This window comes from Staurois parvus, unplaced genomic scaffold, assembly GCF_062004578.1.
Source record: "Staurois parvus isolate SC_StPar_1 unplaced genomic scaffold, SC_StPar_1.0 ptg001158l, whole genome shotgun sequence".
NCBI classification, from domain to species: Eukaryota; Metazoa; Chordata; class Amphibia; order Anura; family Ranidae; genus Staurois; species Staurois parvus.
In genome coordinates this window covers 1,619,434-1,639,354 of record NW_028318954.1, presented here as the reverse complement: position 1 = coordinate 1,639,354, position 19,921 = coordinate 1,619,434, and the positions used below count along the sequence as shown (strand labels likewise).

At 40.6% G+C, this 19,921-nt stretch overlaps 1 protein-coding gene across 4 annotated transcripts in view; it reads right to left on the bottom strand.

Moving 5' to 3' along the window:
* SH3TC2 (SH3 domain and tetratricopeptide repeats 2) overlaps positions 1 to 19,921 on the bottom strand; it is a 144,825-nt gene that overhangs the window by 19,473 nt on the left and 105,431 nt on the right. For all 4 annotated transcript variants that reach the window (XM_089659467.1, XM_089659464.1, XM_089659465.1 and 1 more), the window contains 5 exons: positions 16,873 to 18,576; positions 13,712 to 13,892; positions 6,915 to 7,065; positions 2,566 to 2,688; positions 53 to 203 (listed from right to left, as the gene is read on the bottom strand). In XM_089659467.1, the coding sequence (XP_089515593.1) occupies positions 53 to 203; positions 2,566 to 2,688; positions 6,915 to 7,065; positions 13,712 to 13,892; positions 16,873 to 18,576 (2,310 nt within the window). The remainder of the gene's footprint in view (positions 1 to 52; positions 204 to 2,565; positions 2,689 to 6,914; positions 7,066 to 13,711; positions 13,893 to 16,872; positions 18,577 to 19,921) is intronic.

Here is a 19,921-nt window from a genome sequence, read left to right as displayed (position 1 = left end):
CAATAAAGTGTGCGCAAAATTGAGAATGTAACCTGAGGTTTAGTATACACACCCACAAGCGTGCCGAGTCGGACTGCCATAGTAGCAAATTCCAGTGACGCTTTATAGTCTCCTTGGCTTACTAGTAGCTGAGTGAGTTTATGGTAAAGTCGCAGCTGCGATTTTGTGTCCTCCAACTTCTTTGCTAGTGGCAGAGCACCTTCCTGTAAACAGGGTGACGTAAAAAAAAGATCTTAGTGATATACATAAATGTAAAAATCAGAAAGACAAATATACTGCAATAAAAGATATTTCAATGAATTTGTTGAATGGGTTGGCAGTTTAGTATGTTTAACATTTGCCATGAAGGCAGGTATATCTGTGGGTTGCACAGCTCCAGCCAATCCTCTTTAAAGTGGTTTTAAACCTCAGACATGAAATCTGAACAAAGCACATATTTCTATTGTGTTTACTTGCCTCTCTCCAAAGCACTAAAGGATTTACAGTATTTACTGAACAGTGTAACAGCTGATACAGATGTGGATGGTAGCTAATCAGCTTCTGACTTCAGTTTGTTTAATTATGCTTTGACAACAAAAAAAATGGAAGCTGATTGGTTTTTATGCAAAGCTGCATCTGATTTTGCACTCTCCAGTTTTGGTAAATCAACCCCTAAGTCCTCATGCACACTGCTTTTTACAGCTGCTGTTTTTGGCTTCTGGTGTTTTTTTCTACAGCCAGTAAACTCCCCAGAGTTTTTTGGCAGAGGCGTTTTTGGTTGGACGAAAAACCCAGAACTAGTGGGTTTCTAGAGGAGTCTTTTAGCTGTAAAAATGCTCTAACGCTGAAAGACATGGCAAAACGTGGTAAAATGCGACAAACCGGTGTTTTGGACATTTTTTGAGCATAAAAAATTTTGGGGGTAAAAAAAAGCGAAAAACCGCAAACGTGGAAAAATGCCGCTAAAACACTAGTGCAAAAACGCTAAAAAATGTAAGTTTTTAACGTGACTTTACACAGCTAACGTTACCAGCATTATTAAAATGCCCAGTGTGCATGGAGCCTAAGTTTCATTTCTCTCTGCTGTCTTGTTCCTCTGTTATCAGCACTTCTGACAAATTTTCCTGACACCAAGAGCTGAAAAGGTGACATAGGATGGAGCTCCAGCACGCATGCTTTGATTGACAGCTTCAGCTCTGTAACTGTATGCTGTGTGAAGGGGGGTGGGGGGGTGTTCCTTCCCACTAATAAGCTGCCAGAGCTCTGGTACAGTGTGTAACATCAGTTCTATGCTCCCTGTTTTGTGAGTCTGTATCCTTTTCATCTCTGAAATTTACAAGGCTGTACAGGACAAATGGCTGCAGATAAACAGATACTGCTTGTGTAGGATGATTTGATTAATCTCTGTGTATCACCTATAGATAGTCACTTCACTGAGTATAGGTAAGGCTTAACAACCACTTTAACCATCTTTTTTGTTAAATACATGCATGCAATTATCTTGAATTTGGACCTGCAATTTGCCTATTTAGTTACTCTAAAAGTGGGACAACAGCTATATGCTCACTATATTCTGGGTGGACTGCAAATTTCCACAGCTTCTTCATTAGTAGAGCAAAAATGCAGATATTTGCTTATCTATATGGATTACATGACTGGGCTGATTTACTAAAGAAGCTGAGGCTTTTTGCACTATAAAATGTGTAATTATTCACTTAAATTAGCCATTTATGTCAAAAATACATTCCTAGTTACTTATTTCATCTTCACATGATTGGGTGTTCAAAGAGAGCAGGAATTTGCTTTTCATATGATTGGATAAATATTCACCCAATCTATCATGTGAAGATTCTCTTCTCCTTTGATAAATCAACCCAATTCATACTGCTTTTTAGTCAGAGTCTGGTAATGTATTTTCCCACTCTAACTCACTTTTGAACATGCAAATCCTGTACATTCTTTCATAAGTAAAATACCTTTTACAATAATCTCTTTAAAGTATGACTAAAGGCAAAACTTTTTTTTAGATTTGGATAGAGTAGAGAGGGATTAGAACACATGTCAGGTTTTGCTCTCTGTGCCCCTATTAGGGAGATTCATCATCTCTGCTTGTCCTTTTTACTGTCAAGTGAAAGAACATTCAAAATTTTACATTGTCGACAAAGCAGGAATAGAGAGGAAATCTTCCACTATTTCTGGTGAAAACCAGGTATTCCCTCACATTACCTTCACTGATCGACTTCTGTATAACCAGCCTGCTGGAAAATTTCCACACGATCAGCACCACCAGCTTTAGCCAGCAGCACTGACCAGTGTATTCTGATGATGGCGAAGTCCCCCTGGTGTCAGAATACAAAGACTCAGCTGGAGGGATTCCACCATCCACATTAAATGTGTGGATGGGGACATTGGACCATTTTTTTTCCACTCAACCTGCTGGTTGAGCAAAAATAAATGAATCATGTATGGACTGCCTTACTCTATCCAAAATGAAAAAAAAAAAAGTTTTGCCTTTAGTGCTACTTTAAGAGTATATGTTCGGTGGTTAAATCTCTGATTACTCATCAGGTTTTATGTGCTGATTACCTTATAAAAAGGTAGAGCTCTCTCTCTCTTCTGTAGCCCATGGAAGAACACATCTCCTGCAGCTTCATACAAGTGCAATGTAGCAGTAAAGTGCTCGGACTTCTGGGAAGCCTGGATTCCAGCCTGCCATAAAGTCATCAAAAGTTATCTTCTGAATTCCAGATAAATGAACAATCAGCAGTCATTGAATCATGTCCCTGAGAGGTCTACCTTATCTTTAATACATTCTTTTGCTGCATTAAACTGGTCATCTTCATTGTGTTATAATAGCTATATGATGTCATTTATCTCTACTTGTAAGTGCTAAAGTTTCAGAGTAAGTTACATAGCATATAGGTTATTTTACCTATTTTTATATTTTTTAATGTTTATGTCTGAGTAATTAAGAAAAACCATTTAAAAACATATTTAAAGCATACCTTTTTTTTTCATTATTAAAGTATATGTGAGCCTTATATAAGAACTAGAGATGAGCGAATCGAACTTGGCGAAGTGGAATTCGTTTCGAATATTAGGAAAAATTCGATTCGCGCCGAATCCGAAAATTAGCAAACTTCGGATGCACGAATCGAATTTTCCCCGATCGGCCGATTTTCATCCCTTCTACAGCCGGCAAAAAGTGTCCCTGCAGAGAGCTCCGCTATTTCTGACAGTTCTCTGACAGTTCCTTCACATTTACAGCGGTTGAAACATTGTATCTATTTGTTTCCATTTAGGATACAGATGTTTTTATTCGGAAACAAATAGATACAATGTTTCAACCGCTGTAAATGTGAAGGAACTGTCAGAGAACTGTCAGAAATAGCGGAGCTCTCTGCAGATACACTTTTTGCTGGAATGGAATTCTTCTTATTTTCATCCTACTTCTTCTTCTTCTTCTACTTCATCCTCATCCTCTTCTTCTTCTTCATCCTCATCCTCTTCTTCTTCATCCTCATCCTCTTCTTCTTCTTCTTCTTCCTCATCCTCTTCTTCTTCTTCTTCTTCTTCTTCTTCCTCATCCTCTTCTTCTTCTTCTTCTTCTTCTTCTTCTTCCTCATCCTCTTCTTCTTCTTCTTCTTCATCCTCTTCTTCTTCTTCCTCATCCTCATCCTCTTCTTCTTCTTCATCCTCATCCTCTTCTTCTTCTTCTTCTTCTTCATCCTCATCCTCTTCTTCTTCTTCTTCCTCATCCTCTTCTTCTTCTTCTTCTTCCTCATCCTCTTCTTCTTCTTCTTCTTCTTCTTCATCCTCATCCTCACCCTCTTCTTCTTCTTCATCCTCATCCTCTTCTTCATCCTCATCTTCTTCTTCATCCTCATCTTCTTCTTCATCCTCATCCTCTTCTTCTTCTTCATCCTCATCCTCTTCTTCTTCAATTGAAGCTGCTTCTGCTCCGCCACTCTGCCATTGGACTCTTGATAGTCGTCTCCCCACACTGCTGCTGGGGGGACTTTTTAACATAGGCCTCTGTATGGCCTTCAATTTAAGCTGCTTACGCTTCGCCACTCTGCCATGGGCCCCTCTACCGCCTCCTCATGCTGCTGCCAGGTCCAGAGTGTGTCATGGGTCCCTGTACGGCCTCCCATTGCTGCTGTCTCCATCGCCACACTCTGCCATGTGCCACTTTCAGGTCTCCTCACACTGCTGGTGGGTTCCATTTTGTCATAGGGTGCTGTATGGCCTCCCATTGCTGCTGCCTCCACCGCCACACTGTGGCTCCACACTCTGGTTTTGGCCCCGTGACTGCCCAAATGAGTGCAGTGTGCGGTGATTCTAAGATCGACGGCACTCATCTGCATGTCATACTGACTGACAGTATTATTTCTCTTCCCCAGCAGACTCCAAGGGCATTTAAATTAATGGTACAGTGTTCTGCACTAATATAAAGGCTCTCTGAAGCCTAGAAACCCTTTTAATAAGTTAAATTCGCAGCGAATAAATTCGCATCGAATCGAATTTATTCCGCAAATTCGGCGAATCAGCCAAATCGAATTTTTGAATAATTCGCTCATCTCTAATAAGAACCCATTCAGTTTAAATTAGCAATGCAAAGCAAAATGTTTGTGTATGTATACAGTGGGGAAAATAATTTTTTGATCCCCTGCAGATTGTGTACATTTGCCTACTTAAAAAGAAATTAAGGGTCTATAACTTTAGATAGAGACAGAATATCAACCAAAAATCCTGGAAAAAACACATAATACAAATGTTAAAAATTGAGTTTCAGTTCGGTGAATAAAGTAAGTATTCGATCCCCAACCAAAACATGACTAAATACTTAGTGGAGAAACCCTTGTTGGCAAGCACGGAGGTAAGACGTTGCAGTTGGTTACCAGGTTTGCACACATCGTAGGAGGGATTTTGGTCCACTCTTCTTTACAGATCTTCTCTAAATCTTTAAGGTTTCTTGGCTGTCAATTGGCAACTCAAAGTTTCAGTTCCCTCCATACATTTTCTATAGGATTAAGGTCTGGAGACTGGCTAGGCCACCTTAATGTCCTTCTTCTTGAGCCACTCCTTTGTTTTCCTGGCAGTATGTTTTGGGTCATTGTCATGCTGGAAGACCCATCCACGACCCATCTTCAGTGGCTCAGGGAAGAAAGTTCTCAGCCAAGATTTTACAATACATGGCTTTGTCCAATGACCCCTCAATGCAGCAAAGTCGGGATGTACCGTTAGCAAAGAAACAGCCCCAAAGCATAATGTTTTCACCTCTGTGCTTGACTGTAGGGATGGTGTTATTAGGGTCATGGTCAGCATTTTTCTTCCTCTAAACACAGCGAGTTGAGTTAATGCCAAAAAGCTAAATTTTGGTCTGACCACAGCACTTTCTCCCAATCCTTCTCTGAATCATTTAGATGTTCATTAGCAAACTTCAGATGGGCCTGTACACGTGCCTTCTTGGGGAGGTGGTCCTTGCGGGCACTGCAGGATTTCAATCCATGGCAGCATATTGTGTTAGCAATGGTTTGTTTGGTGACTGTGGTCCCAACTGCCTTGAGATCATTCACAAGCTCCTCCCGTGTATTTCTAGTCTGATCCCTCATTTTTCTCATGATCATCCTTACTCCATGAGGTGAAATCTTGCATGGAGCTCTAGACCAAGGGCGATTGATGGTTATTTTATATTTCTGCCATTTGCGAATAATCACTCCAACAGTTGTCTCCTTCTCACCAAGCATCTTGCTAATGGTCTTGTAGCCCATTCCAGCCTTGTGCAGTTCTACAATCTTGTCCCTGACATCCTTTGACAGCTCTTTGGTCTTGCCCATGGTGGTAGCCAAGAAAGAAATTCTGTGGGCAGGTGTCTTTTATACACATAACGAGTTGTTGTTAGGTGCCCCTACTTAAATTGACAGGACTAATCTGTGTACCACATGAGCATATAGCCAGTCTGTTGGTTGGTAGGGGATCAAATACTTATTTTACTCACTGAAATTTATAACATTTGTATTATGTGTTTTTTTCTGGATTTTTGATTGATATTCTGTCTCTATCATTTAAAATACACCTATGATAAAAAATTATAATATACATATATTTTTTTTTTCCATTTTTTTGTAAGTGATCACATATCTGTTATCAGCTGCATAAGGGGCTTAGAGACTTAGGAGTGGATAAACAGTATTATACTGATCTTCCTAGTAAAGAACTGTGCAGGAGGGGCAGGTCATCACAAGTCTGACCACTGGAGGACAGGCAGGCTGTTCTACCAGCACAGACAGAAAACAGATTATGCTATAATGGATGAGTTTCTATGCCTAGCATGGTCAGTTTGAAATAAGGCAGGGGAAATGGCAGGAACACCAGAAATTTCACAGAAAGGAAGAAATACATAGAGAACAGTATACTTTATAAGTACATAGTAAAACAGGCACATATCAGGAATGAAATGTTGGGGGTAACATATTCTTTAAGCACTGAAGCTGAGAGGAGCAATCTCCTCTACATTCAGCAACAGCTGTGTAGTGTGAGATGCTAACAAAATAATCCACTCAATTTATATTACATCAAGTAGTTCCTCATACTGCACTATTGTCTATGTCCCACTTTCGAAAACTGTGAGAAGACAAGGTCTTAATTGCAGAAGAGACATGCAATGCACCCCAGGCACATGATGTGAACAAGCCCAAAATATTTTCTACAAGTCAAATCTGCACTTTTTTCCCCATCAGTTTTTATGTACATTTTTTTATAATGCTTTAGTCATGTGCATTTCTAACTACATATTTATGAACACTGAGGAATGAACTGTACAAAATGAGATCTGACCCAGACTGGAACAATTAGCAGATTCTGAATCCCTGCAATAGTCAATATTATACTCTACTGATATGTGTACAGATTTCTCCTTTGGTATCACTGACATGCAGATAAATCTCAACAAGCTCATCCTCTCGCAGTAGATGATACAGTTTTCCAGCTTGTATCCATCTTTCAGCAGACTTCTCATGCTGCCCCAGGTCAATGGAAATCCTTAGACTTTGCTTAGTATAGTCTAGTGCTTTCCGTAGGGACCTGCAAATAATACAAACATTGACATAAGGTATATAGATTCCCCAATTCATTTACGCAATTCAAAGTGAACCTGACATGAAGGTCCCATAAAAATGTAAGCACACTCTGCTAATCTCCAGGTTTCATATAACTTTAAAAAGTTCATTTGAACCAAGCTAGTCCAAGCAAACTAGGTACCTCCATAAACTTCAAAGAAATCTCTCTAAAGATTGTTAGGTCACAATTCTGGCAACTCCACTGAAGTTGAAGTTAGAGGCGCTATTAGGGTATTTAGCATCCTGAGAATCAGGGCTTCTGGAACTCTATTTAAAGTGGTTGTAAAGGCTCAAGGTTTTTTACCTTCATGCATTCCATGCATGAAGGTAAAAAACCTTCTGTGTGCAACAGTGCCCCCAGCCCCCTCAATACTTACCCGAGCCCCATCAAGATCCAGTGATGTGAATGACAGCCTCAGCTGTCCTGGGTCTCTGCCTCCTCCTTAGCTGAGATAGCAAGTGGGAGCCATTGGCTCTCACTGCTTTCAATCATGGCCAGTCACCCAATGAGGAGAGAGAGGGTGCAGGGCCAAGCTGCAGCTCCATGTGTGAATGGACACAAGGAGCAGTGGGTGCCCCCATAGAAAGCTGCTTGCTCTGGGAGCACCTGACAAAAAGGAGGAGCCAGGAGGGCCTGTGGGGGACCCAAGAAGAGGAGGATCCAGGCTTGTTATTTTACAAAAAAAAAAAGAGAACCTTTAGTAACGCTTTAAGGGAAGCTAAACACCATGCTAACACAGTTTTGAGCTCAGTCCTCATAAACAAGCAGCTTGAGCCAAGAACATTAGTGTGGTACCCAGAATCAGAAAGCACCCACTGACAACCTCTTCACTTTAAGTGAATTGTTATAAGAGTCACCTATTTACATGTATGATTACATGCAGCAGTTTGCACATGCACACTTATGAACTGGCTCATCATAGTAGACCAGAATGTTGTAGTAAAGTGTTTTACAGTAAGGTAAGCATTTAAAGTAAAACTAAAAGTAAGGGAGGGTTATAACCCATGTCAGATTGGATTTTTTTCTGTCATCTATGTCCTATTCGGGATATTTCCCTTCATTTCCTGTCCCATTACCAAAACAGGAAGTGAGAGGAGATCCCTGCAAATTAGGGGAATGCCTTGGGACCCCTTAGGTCATCAGAACTAGTGTCCCCGTTGGAAGACTCCCCCCCCCCCCCGATTACCATTCTGGGGACAATCCAAAATTTGGGATTTTCTTTTACTTTCACTTTCAATGCTAAGAGTAAATAGGATAAACAGAGAGGGTGAATATATAAAGGGGGCACAGACAGCAATAAAAACTTGATAGGTATTCTACAGTAATCCATTCCCACTCTGCCCGAAACTAAAAGAAAAAAAAAGTTTTGCCTTTAGTTATACTTTAATTTTTATTTTGCTTTGTTGCTGCCACTACTTGAAAGTATTGAAAACTGCAAAGAAAGCTGAGGTCACATTTTGAAGGTTTATCGGTTCTGCATGTCGAACAAATGGAGACTATCAAGTTTTCTTTTAAAGCTGATCTTCCACTGCAAACCAAAGGTCCCCTTTTTTGCCAGCTACCTGCCCCTAACGAAAAGCCATTTGTAAACAAAAATGTTTTCTACTACCCAAAAAAGAAAATCCTTACCTCATCCTTATCTCTGATGTTTCCTGGAGGCATGGGTGATGTCACTGTAATCTGCCAGCAATGCTGGAAGCTCAGAAACCTGTAAGAATGCACTCCAGCTGAAGCAGAGGGGAAGGGTTCAAGGTAAGTGGATTCTGGGGGCAACAAATGATTTGTTTACAAATGGCTGACAGGATGACACAGACAGGTGCACAACTGGGAAACAGTTGTCACCTAATACTCAAAAGTATCTGAATAATGACCTTAAGGGGCAGGGTCACCAGGTAAGGCTGCAGATTTGCAGAAACTCAAAATGACTTTTGAAATTGCATACATGAGATTTTAGTTATGGGGTTAAATCTACTATATTAATTGATCTATTTGAAAGTCAGATTCTTTCATCTATAGCATTTGCAGATGATTTAGAATGGCCTTTACTGTACTTTATAAATTGTGGTACAATTTCTGATTAAACTATTTTTTTACTAATGTCAATGACTATGTTTTTATTATAATAAAGACAAAAATAACATTCTGTTTGAAAACTGCATAGTGTTTGAAAAAAATAAGTAACATAGCCATAAAAGGTTAAAAAAAAGACACATTAAAACATATTTTCAAATATAAAAGTTATGCGTTGCTTCAAAAAAGGGCGGTCTTCATCTCTTATCTGGATGTATAACATATGATCACCATGACTTTTGTAGGCATTGCTCTTAATTAGTTTATCTTTATGTGGGTGTATATTTTGGCAGACCTGTAACTTTGTGCTATTTGCTCGATCCAGCTGAGTTCTATCTCTCGTTTATTGTTGAAAATGAATTACGGAATCTTGCTGCAATGTCGATATACACTGGGAATGCTATAGAGTTCATTCCTTAAAGTGGTTGTAAAGGCTGAAGGTTTTTTTTTTTTACTCTAAAAGGAGATGTACAGCCAAAGCTCTTTTGGCTGTCCTCCTCCTATAGATCACAGGAGTGCAGTTCGTTCTAAAGCCTACTGTCGGGTGATATCATAGAGCCGGTCCAGGCTCAGGAAAGATCCCGACTTTAAAGTCAAGTCAACTTTAGAGTCAGACACCTGGCTCAGCTCTCACCCCAAGAGCTGGCGGGGGACAGTCTGATGTGGCATTCACTTACGTAAGTATGAGTTTGAAATAAAAACAAATCCCATACTTCTTTTAATGCACTCTCTGCATAAAGGTAAAAATCCTTCTATTGTCAGCTGCCCCCCCCAGATACTTACCTGAGCCTGTACTCAATCCAGCGCTGTGCCCTAGAGCAGCGGCACTGCTCTCTTTCTCCCTTCTCACTGGACTCGGTGAGAGCAGTGGAAGCCATTGGCTCTTGCTGCTGTCAATCAAATCCAGTGACAAGGGAGCAGGGAGTCAGGGCCAACCCCCATTGTGTGTGTCAATGAACACACACAGCCTGGTTAGGGATCAAGCCTGCACATGTGCCACCATAGGAAGAGGAGGAGTCAGGAACATTGATGGGGGACCCTAAAAGAGGAGGTTTGGGGCTGCTCTGTGAAAAACCATTGCACAGGGCAAGTAAGTATGACATAATTAAAAAAAATAATATTACCTTTACAATCACTTTAACTTGTATAGAACAGGACTGTTTTCTTGTCTAAGCTTCTTTACCAGTTTTTTTCCCCCATTTATTAGAATGAATAGGGCTTAGCTTGCTTCAGAGTACATTTTTGTAAAGCACACAAGTTTTTTTTTTATGGATTTTTTTTCCCCTAATGAACCCCTTAAAGTTCTGTGGATAGCCACAATGAGGATGTTCCCTAGCACCAAGTATGTATCAAAGCAGCATCTCAGTACCATCTATTTTCAATGCAAAATAGTGGGAACAATAAAGCATTTTTTTAAACTGCACTGTTATTGGCAGATTGCAAATCTAGCTAAAATATCACTACCCCACCCCCAATCAATTATACATATGACTCACATTATTAAAGTCTTTAGAAATACCTGAAAAAGAGGTAAATATTTACAATCATGTGACCTAATCTCTCTTTACTATCTCTAGCAGTGAGGATTATCTGTCTTGGTGTAGCCACAGTTTGGTGAACCATTCATGCCACAAGGAAGCCTAATCGGACGCTGATGATGCTGATGTCCCTTATCTGCAGGGGTACATAATTACATCACCCATGTAGTCTAGAGAACTACCTGGAGGCATTGAAAACAGAGGTGGTACGGACAGAAAATGGAAACGTGAGGAAGAGATTCATATTTTAAAGTTATGATTTATTCCACAAAGGAGTGCTGGCATGCTGAGAAAAGAAAGGGTAGCTGTGATCACTATAAGTGCTAAACAAGCTAAGTATTTTTGTTGAAAATGATGTTCTGCTGTAAACATGTTACTGTGGTTGCAAATGTTTTTTTTTTAAATCTGCAGCTTTTAATACATGAAACATTGTGATGCTGCATGAAGGCAATTACTTTTATGGGGCGATACCTGTCTCCTACTGTACTCTTGTGTTGCCACACTGTTGTTACCAATGGGTAATTTCCAGGGGTGTATTTACCACAAGGCAAACATGGCACTTGCCTAGGGTGGCATTTTCAGGGGGGCAGCACTTCCCCTCAGAAGAAGGAATGAAAGAGGGGACACATGTGCCATAGGAATCAGGTGGGATCTGAGAGAAGCTGCGAGCTGCTTGATGGTGTATGTAGATCCTGACTCTGATTCCCTGGGATGTCCGGAAATGTGAAGATGAGTGTCTTTCTCTCTATCACTGGGGGGGGGGGGGGGGGTAGTGGAAGGCTCTCCCAGGTGGGGGCAGGGGTGTTGTTGGTCAATGTCAGGCTCTCTCCATGGGAGGGGGAAGGGGGGATGGTGTTGGTTGGTATCCGTGGGGGCAGACAATTTATGTGTTGCCTAGGGCAGCACAAAACCTAAATTTACCACTGGTCATTTCTATATAAAATCATACCTGTAAAAAGGAGAAAAATGTACCTACTTTTCCAGCAGCTCATATCCAGCTGCTCCTTGGATCTTGCAAATACTTGACCCTTTCACCTGCAGCACATTCTGGTTCCTGCTACTGGCTTGAATGTCGTCTAGCTAAATTGGCAGGGGATCAGGTATTCCAAACACCCAAAAATGTGGAATACATGCTCCAGAAACAGCAAAGCGCACACGGGCCACCATTAAGGTAACTACTGTATACTCACTCTTCAAATACTGGTATGATTTTTTATACAAGTAACCCTGTTCTGACAAAGGCAATTTAAATCTATAGAGACAACAGATTTAACCACTTGCTCTCCTGAGGATTTACCGCCCTTCATGACCAGGCAATTTTTTGCGTTACAGCGCTACATTACTTTAACTGACAATTACGTGGTCATGCAACACTGCACCCAAATTAAATTTACGTCCTTTTTTTCCCAGGAATTGAGCTTTCTTTGGGTGGTATTTGATCGCCTATGCATTTTTTATTTTTTGCGCTATAAGCAAAAAAACACTGACAATTTTGAGAAAAAAACAATATTATGGACTTTTTACTATTAAACATGTCCAGTAATGAAAAAAAATCAAATTTCGTCATAAATTTAGGCCAAAATGTATTCTGCGACATGTCTTTGCTAACCAAAATCCCAATACGTGTAAATTAATTGGTTTACGGGAACGTTATAGCATGTATAAATGGCGGTATAGATAATGGGATTTTTTTTTTGTCTACTAGTAATGGCGGCGATAAGCGACTTTTAGTGGGACTGCAACAGACATTCTGACACTGGGAGGGAACTAACTTGGTGGCACTGACATCTCCAGTGACACCAATACAGTGATCAGTGCTAAAAAAAAAAAAAAGCACTGACACTGTACTAATGGCACTGGGTTAATGTGAGGGGCGATCAAAGGGTTAACTGTGTGCTGGGAGTGTTTTACTAGGGGGCGGGGTGTTCTTCACTGTAAGCACATTGATTGGGATGGCTGTACTGTGCACAGCCATCCTGAGCAGTGTGCTCGAGCTGACAGGGATGAAGATTGTTTGTAAACAAACCAATCTTCCATCGGAGATGCTCAGTAATCACTGAACGCCGGCGGGTAATTACCGGCCAGGACCTGGTGATTGACATCCGCGGCCACAAATGATGACGAGGGTAGGGGGAATGAAAAATCCGTGATTTTGTGCACAGGTGCCGCCCTGTAGCAGTATATCTGCTATAGGGAAGTCCTTAAGCGGTTAATATCAATGAACCTCTGTCATTCTATTTAGATGTATTTGCAGCAAATCAGAGTGTGCACATAAATCAATGGATATCAAAGAGGAGGATTTCTATAGTGACCTGGTTTACTGTTTGTAATCTTGACATTGGGACCTAAAAGTGCTATAATATATAACCCTAGAACATGCAAAGGTATAAGGCCTGTTTCACATCAATGCATTTTTTAGTGCTTTTTGCTGAAACACACTACAGTCCATTTAACATGGTTTCCTATGGGACATGTTCACATCTATGCTTTTTTGAGCTACTGCCTTTTTGAAAAGAGTCAGGGACTTTTTTAAATGCAAAAAGCAGCATTTTTGTTACAATAGAGTTCAATGGAGAGGCTGCTGAAACGCATGTAGTGCGTTTTTACCGAATTTTACCACTTTTTGCATTTTTATTCTGCCCAGCAACAAAATAAAAATTCCACTTTAACAAAAAAAAGCTAAATAAGAAACACAAAACTTGGTAAAAAAACACACATGCAACAATGCACTACAAAGAGCACTGCAAAATGGACAAAAGCACAATGCATTGGTGTAAACCAGGCCTAAACATATATACAGCTGTACACAATCATGAAGTAAAAAATGACAATATATATACAGAGGTAAATAAAGGCTATCCTATTCTCTTACTCCTCTGTTTACTATAAAGAGTAAATAAAGAAAAACAAGTAAAATCACTGAATGTGGTGTCAATAAAGCATTAGGATGTTGTACTTTGTAATAATTAGTAATTGATTAAGTGATAATTGCTGTTGATTACTTGTCAGTGTTCAGAGTCTGGTAGAGCTTGCTCAGAGTGCTCAGCACATCTCCTTCTTTTTGTCTGTCCCTCAGCTGCTGTACAATGAGAACCCAGTGTTCACAGTATGCTATTTGTGCTCCAGTGGTGGGACATACTTCACTGTAGAAATTGAACAATTCTTCAATGATACTGAGCTGACCTATATAACAGATGAACAGCAAAAAGACTGGTATAACTAATCACATTCAAGGGGGAGATAAAAATGTAATTGCAATGATTTGCTAGAAGAAAAAGCATATTTTAAAATGTTTATTTCTTATTTGACATAAAGTTGTGAATCTGCTGGAGAACATTGTTGCAATCAATTACCTTAACCACTTCAGCTCTTGCACCTGTGTACACCCAATGGCCCAAAGCATCTTTACATTTCTATTGGGACTACTGATTCAAAAATATATTTATTTATTACTTCAAGTGTGCCTAAACCACAGCAGTAAAAACAGTCTGTATATACAGTAAAGCCTGTGGAACCTAAGGGGTTAATCCTCTGCATTGTGTAAAAAGGATGCTTGACCCTGTCTTCTCTGATCCCCCCTTCTTCCACAGTCCCAATCCATCTGCTGATAGAACAGAGCCATGGGGGCAAGCTGCACATGCACAGTTTGGTGTGTATTGCTAGAGAATTTTTATTTTTTTTTGGGAGAGTGCATGTGATCAGCACAGGGCCAATCAGTGCTGTCCAGACAGAGGATCAGGGGTCCTGTAGTCTCATAGGAGGATATTGAAAACTCCTCCTACAAGCTTTAACCAGTGCTCTGCTGGACACTGATAGAAGTCACAAGACTGCTCTAAGTGCTGATGAGAAGCTGCACATGCTCAATTTGTGTATTGCTAGAGAGTTTTTTTTCGGAGAGTTCATGTGATTGGCACAGGGCCAATCAGCACTGTCCAGACAGAGGGTCAGGGGTTATGCAGCCTTATAGGAGAGAATGAAAACTCCTCCTACAAGCTTTAACCAATGCTCTGCTGGACACTGATAGAAGTCACAAGACTGCTCTACTGTAACTGCAAAAGATAAAAGGTAGCAGTTTGTATTTACTAAAATAATTGCATTTCCATGTTCTGTGTACTGTGGGAGACCAGATATTGTGAATGTAGGGTCCTGGGTTTAGTAATACTTTAAGATAACAATCAAATACATTATATTCTATTCTTATCATTTGTCTTGTTAAAATTACACTAAAATTATGATTTTGGTACAAAGCATTGCAAAGTTATTTATAAATAAATTGGGCATATTTAAATAATATGCTCCTTTTTAATGCAATACTGAAAATAATAACAAATAAAACAAGTAAAAATGGGGAAAAATATGCTTAAAGTGTTACTAAACCCAGGATCCTGCATTCACTATATCTGGTCTCCCACAGTACATACAACATGGAAATGCAATTATTTTAGTAAATATAAACTGCTAAATACCTTTTCTCATCAGCAGTTAGAGCAGTCTGGTGACTTCAGCTGAGCACTGGTTAAAGCTAAAACCCTGGCCCTCTGTCTGCACAGTGCTGATTGGCCATGTGCTGATCACATGCACTCTCCCAAGAAAAAAAACCTCTCTAGCAATACACACTAAACTGAGCATATGTATGTGGCTATGGGTTCAGTCTGTCTTATCAGGAGATAAGATGTGGATATTTGGATAAGAGGAGGGGCAGAGAAGAAAGGATCAAACGGCCTTTTATACAATGCAGAGGATTAACCTCTTAGGTTCCACACTGATTTTACTGTTGTACAGAAATAAAAAAAATCAACAGGAAAATAACAGTTAAGGAGAGGAAAGTCCTGTCTAGTTTAGGCTACTTTCACACTGGGGAGTGTTTGAAGCACTTTTGCGTTAAACAAAAAGTGCCTGAAAAGTCCAAGAAAAATGCTTCCCACTGTATGTCTATGAATGTCTTCACACTGGGACATTGCGCTTCCGTTGTGGTGTAAAAGCTCCTGCTTGCAGCACATTTGGAGCATGTTTGTTCAATTAAAAAACAATGGCGTTTCAATGGGAAAACGCCTCTTCCCATTGAAATAAATGGAAATGCCTGAAAAACGCCTCTGAGAACTATTGTTGGTGCAGTTTTAAGTCACATGTCTGTTTAAAAAATGTTCTGCATAACAAACGCGCAATAAAGACGTGGCAAAAATGCATATGTGTTTTGCTATGTTTTTGTGGCGGATCAGTGTGAAAGTAGCCTTAATGAAGATTTTTTGGCCATGTGTAGCATCTCTAATATTCACAACTGGTTAAAGATACTATCTGGTTAAAGGTTAAGTTCACCTTTTTTCCCCTAAATTCCAGCTTCCCTATGTACCACATTAATGTACATCTTCTGCAGAAATCCAAAAGCTTTCCATTTTTTCTACACACCTTTATGTCAGTGTCCAGATGGCTGTATAAAAATGCTTGTCCATTACTTCTGCTTTATTTTCTGCAGAGACTTTAGGTCATAACACAGGAAGGAATTGACCAGCTGACCTCATTAGCACACACCCTGCATCATCTACCGTCCCACTCCCACCCACTTCCAGGTGCACAACTATTAAATGAAATACAATCAATCAGTGATCGCTGTTCTTTTCTACCTTAACTTTCATCTTGCATAGATTATTCCAGGGGCGGACTGACAACTCATGGGGCCCCTGGGCAATGGGGGATCATGGGGCCCCTGTGTCCTTGCCCAAACTCAAAAAAGCCTAAGAAAAAGGTACCAGGGGCATCTCATGGGGCCCCCTACTGACCCCGGGCCCTTGGGCTGTGCCCGAGTTTCCAAATGGTCAGTCCGCCCCTGGATCATTCATTTGGCAGTATGTGCTGGAATGTCAGATAACAGCCTATGTGGATAGAGCTGTAGAATTGAAAACAGGAAAATTGTGTTCTGTGTTCTGTAAAGCTCACCATACACTTTACAATCTGTACAATCTCCTTTAGATCTATCATCAACTATGTAGTGCAAGGGCCTTCCTGATTACATACAGAGTGAATGGGTCCTCCTGTTCCATAGTTCTGTAAAATCTAAAGGAAATTGTACAATCAGATCGCATAGTGTATGGCCATCTCTATGGCCATACACCAGTTCCTACACCAGTTTCATAAAATAAAGATATGATATAAATGGGCTACTCACTTTTCAGGTTATTGGATTTCATTGCAAATAGTAAAGCCAGTTCATAACACACCCTTCCATCTTCCAGCCTATGTTGTTGAATTAGAATGTTTCCAAACCAATGAAGAACCTGTGCCAGTTCTCTTTCTGCATCATCACAGCCCTGCACATCCATGAAAAGCTGGGTGGATTTTACAAAATACCTCTCTGCCATAATATATGCTTGGCAGAATACTGACAACCTTCCAAAATTTGCTAGGGCTATGGCTTGGTTCCGCCTGTTGCCAGTTTCAGTGGCCATCTTAAGAGCATAAGAATACCCTCTTGATGATTCAAGTATCTGTTTGTTCATCTTCTGCGCATTTGCAAGGAGATTATGTACAACGCCACACTGAGTGGTGCTGTCAGTTTCCTGCATGGAGTCTAGCAGAGGCAACAGAATATGACAAGCCCCTTCAAAATGGCCACTCAGTATATACAGCCATCCCAGAAACAGAGAGGATTCAAAAGCCTCTTCTTCACTTGTCCATCTACCCAGTTCCACAGCCCTTTTCGTGTAGCCAATGGCACCTGACAGAAGACAGTGTTGTAGATAGAGCTTAGCTAACATAAGACACAGCGTCCTCTGAGCTTTTACATCACCACTTTCATAAGAGGAGGACAAAGCATGTTTCAAGTATGGGGCAGCCTGGGCTGGAATGTAATTCCCTTTCAGAGGATAACCCATGATTTTGGATAAGTTCTGCATGACAACTGCTACCCTCCACAAAGGAGAGGGCCGTGTTTTTATGCCAACTGATTTGCACAGTCTGGCTGATGACAAAGCAACATGAGGCAGATACTTCTTGTCATACAAGTAACTTAAAAGCGGCAACACACTTGTAGTAGAGTTTAAAGTCTGAGAGCATGAGGTGATAAGAAGAAACTGCAGACGTTCTAGAAAGGGAAGGGCTTCATCATGTCTGCCAAGCTGATGGAGTAACCGGAAAATGAGGAAGCAAACTCTGGATTCCAAGGAGGCATTATTGACAATGACAGCTTTCCTGAAAACATATTTTAGCACCTCCAGCTCATTCTCAGAGCTAAAATTATGCTGTGGCAAGCATGTTAGAAGACTGGCAGCCTTTTCCAGCAACAGGTCTTGCTTAGTTCTCAAATTTTGTTTCAAGTAGATAGCTGATAAGTTCCCATACAGAGCAGCCAAAAGGTGCAGGTCAAGAAATCCCTGGTTAATGGCACTTAAAGCTTCTTCAAAATAAACCCTTGCTTGAGAAAGTTTCATCCGCTTAGCGCAAATACGCCCAAGAAGAAAGCAGCAACGGACATGAGCCCAAGACATATTATTTCTCTTTGCCCAGTTCCGAGATGTCTCCAAGTACATGACTAAGTCTTCCTCTTCAGAAAATCCATAAAATGTGGAGCTGAGAAAAGACATTGAAAGGTTATATAAGGGCTGAAAATGAGAGTCGTAGCCCTCCTTGTTGAGAAATGTCAAGATGGGGTCAAAAACTTCACAGTCTTCTAAGTCACTTGCATTTAAATCAACAAAAAATTTAGGGTCATCAATATCTTCTTGACCAGGAACATGGAAGGTTTCCACTCCATATTTCCACTCAGAATCTGGTGTTGACTTCTCAGAGATACTACATTTAGAAGAATCAGTTACAGCTTCACTTTCCTCCGAGCTGTCAGGTATCTGCATTTCACCATAATCTTCCCTTGTCCCTAAAAAATAAAACAATGCTATTTAAAATAATAGAGGGTGGTCTGCTAGTGATGCAGTTTATTAGACAATTTAACATTGTAAAAGTTACCAGTATAAGAAGATAGCAAAGGGTAACGTATTGCTATGAAAAAAAGTTGTTTCAAAAGCAAATCATTCTAAACACAACTCCAGGCAAATACTGAAAATGTTATTTAGTTTCCAGAGTATTATGTCAAATCGTAAAGTTGTTTTTCATTTCAGCTGCTATAACCTATGTGGATATTTTTGCAGCATGGTAATTTGAAATTGACATAAAAACTAGATCACCAACTGCTAGTGCATTCTTTGGAAATTGATTTCTCATTCCTGTTAGGTGTTTGACTTTTGTAACTTTAAAACTAAGTCTCATCCCCTCCTCAGCTGCTATCACCCTTTCAAATGAGAGTGCCTCAATGGCTGCAGGTGGACATTGAGACAAAATTTAGAGACACAGTGAAACAATTTCAGATAAGAACACAGAGGAGGGTTTTCTCGCTAACAAATATCACAGCAGACACCTTGTGCTTCTGTCTTTCATACATTTGCTTTGACAAGACATTTACTTTGGGAGTTTCATGAACACTTTTTAAAAAAGGTAAATGGAGGTTGCGATAGCAAGACAATAATCAGAAGAGGTCAACAGTTCAAGTTGCTAACCCTAACCTACAAGGCCACTCACAATGCCGCCCCGAAGTACATAACTGACCTGATACCCAGATACTACCCTACCCGTGCCCTCCGCTCCTCACAAGACCTCCTGCTCTCTAGCTCCCTGGTCTCCTCCTCCCACGCCCGATTGCAGGACTTCTCTAGGACTTCCCCCATCCTCTGGAACTCCCTACCCCAATCCATCAGAATGTCACTTACCCTCCTCACCTTCAGGCGCACCCTGAAAACCCTCCTCTTCAGGGAGGCCTACCCCAACCTCACCTAACACCCGACCTCACCTAACAACTAACCTCCGCCACTCCACCCACCACTCCATCCCCCACAGCCATCTCCTCCTGTGCCACCTTCCCCTCCCTCCTAGATTGTAAGCTCGAAAGAGCAGGGCCCTCAAACCCCTCGTGTAGTGTATTGTTACTGTCTTGTCTCATGTTATGTCCCCCTGCTACTGTACAGCGCTGAGCATACCCTTTGGCGCTATATAAATACTATATATTAATAATAACACAAGTTAAAACAAACCTGTCAGCCATTTAAAATGGAAATGAAATGAAGCCTTTAAAGTGCCCAAAAATGCCAATGATTTTGATCATGTGATTTTGTCATTGCTGCCAAAGGATAAGATCAAAGTTCAGATGCCCTGAATCTCCTCCTCTGCAG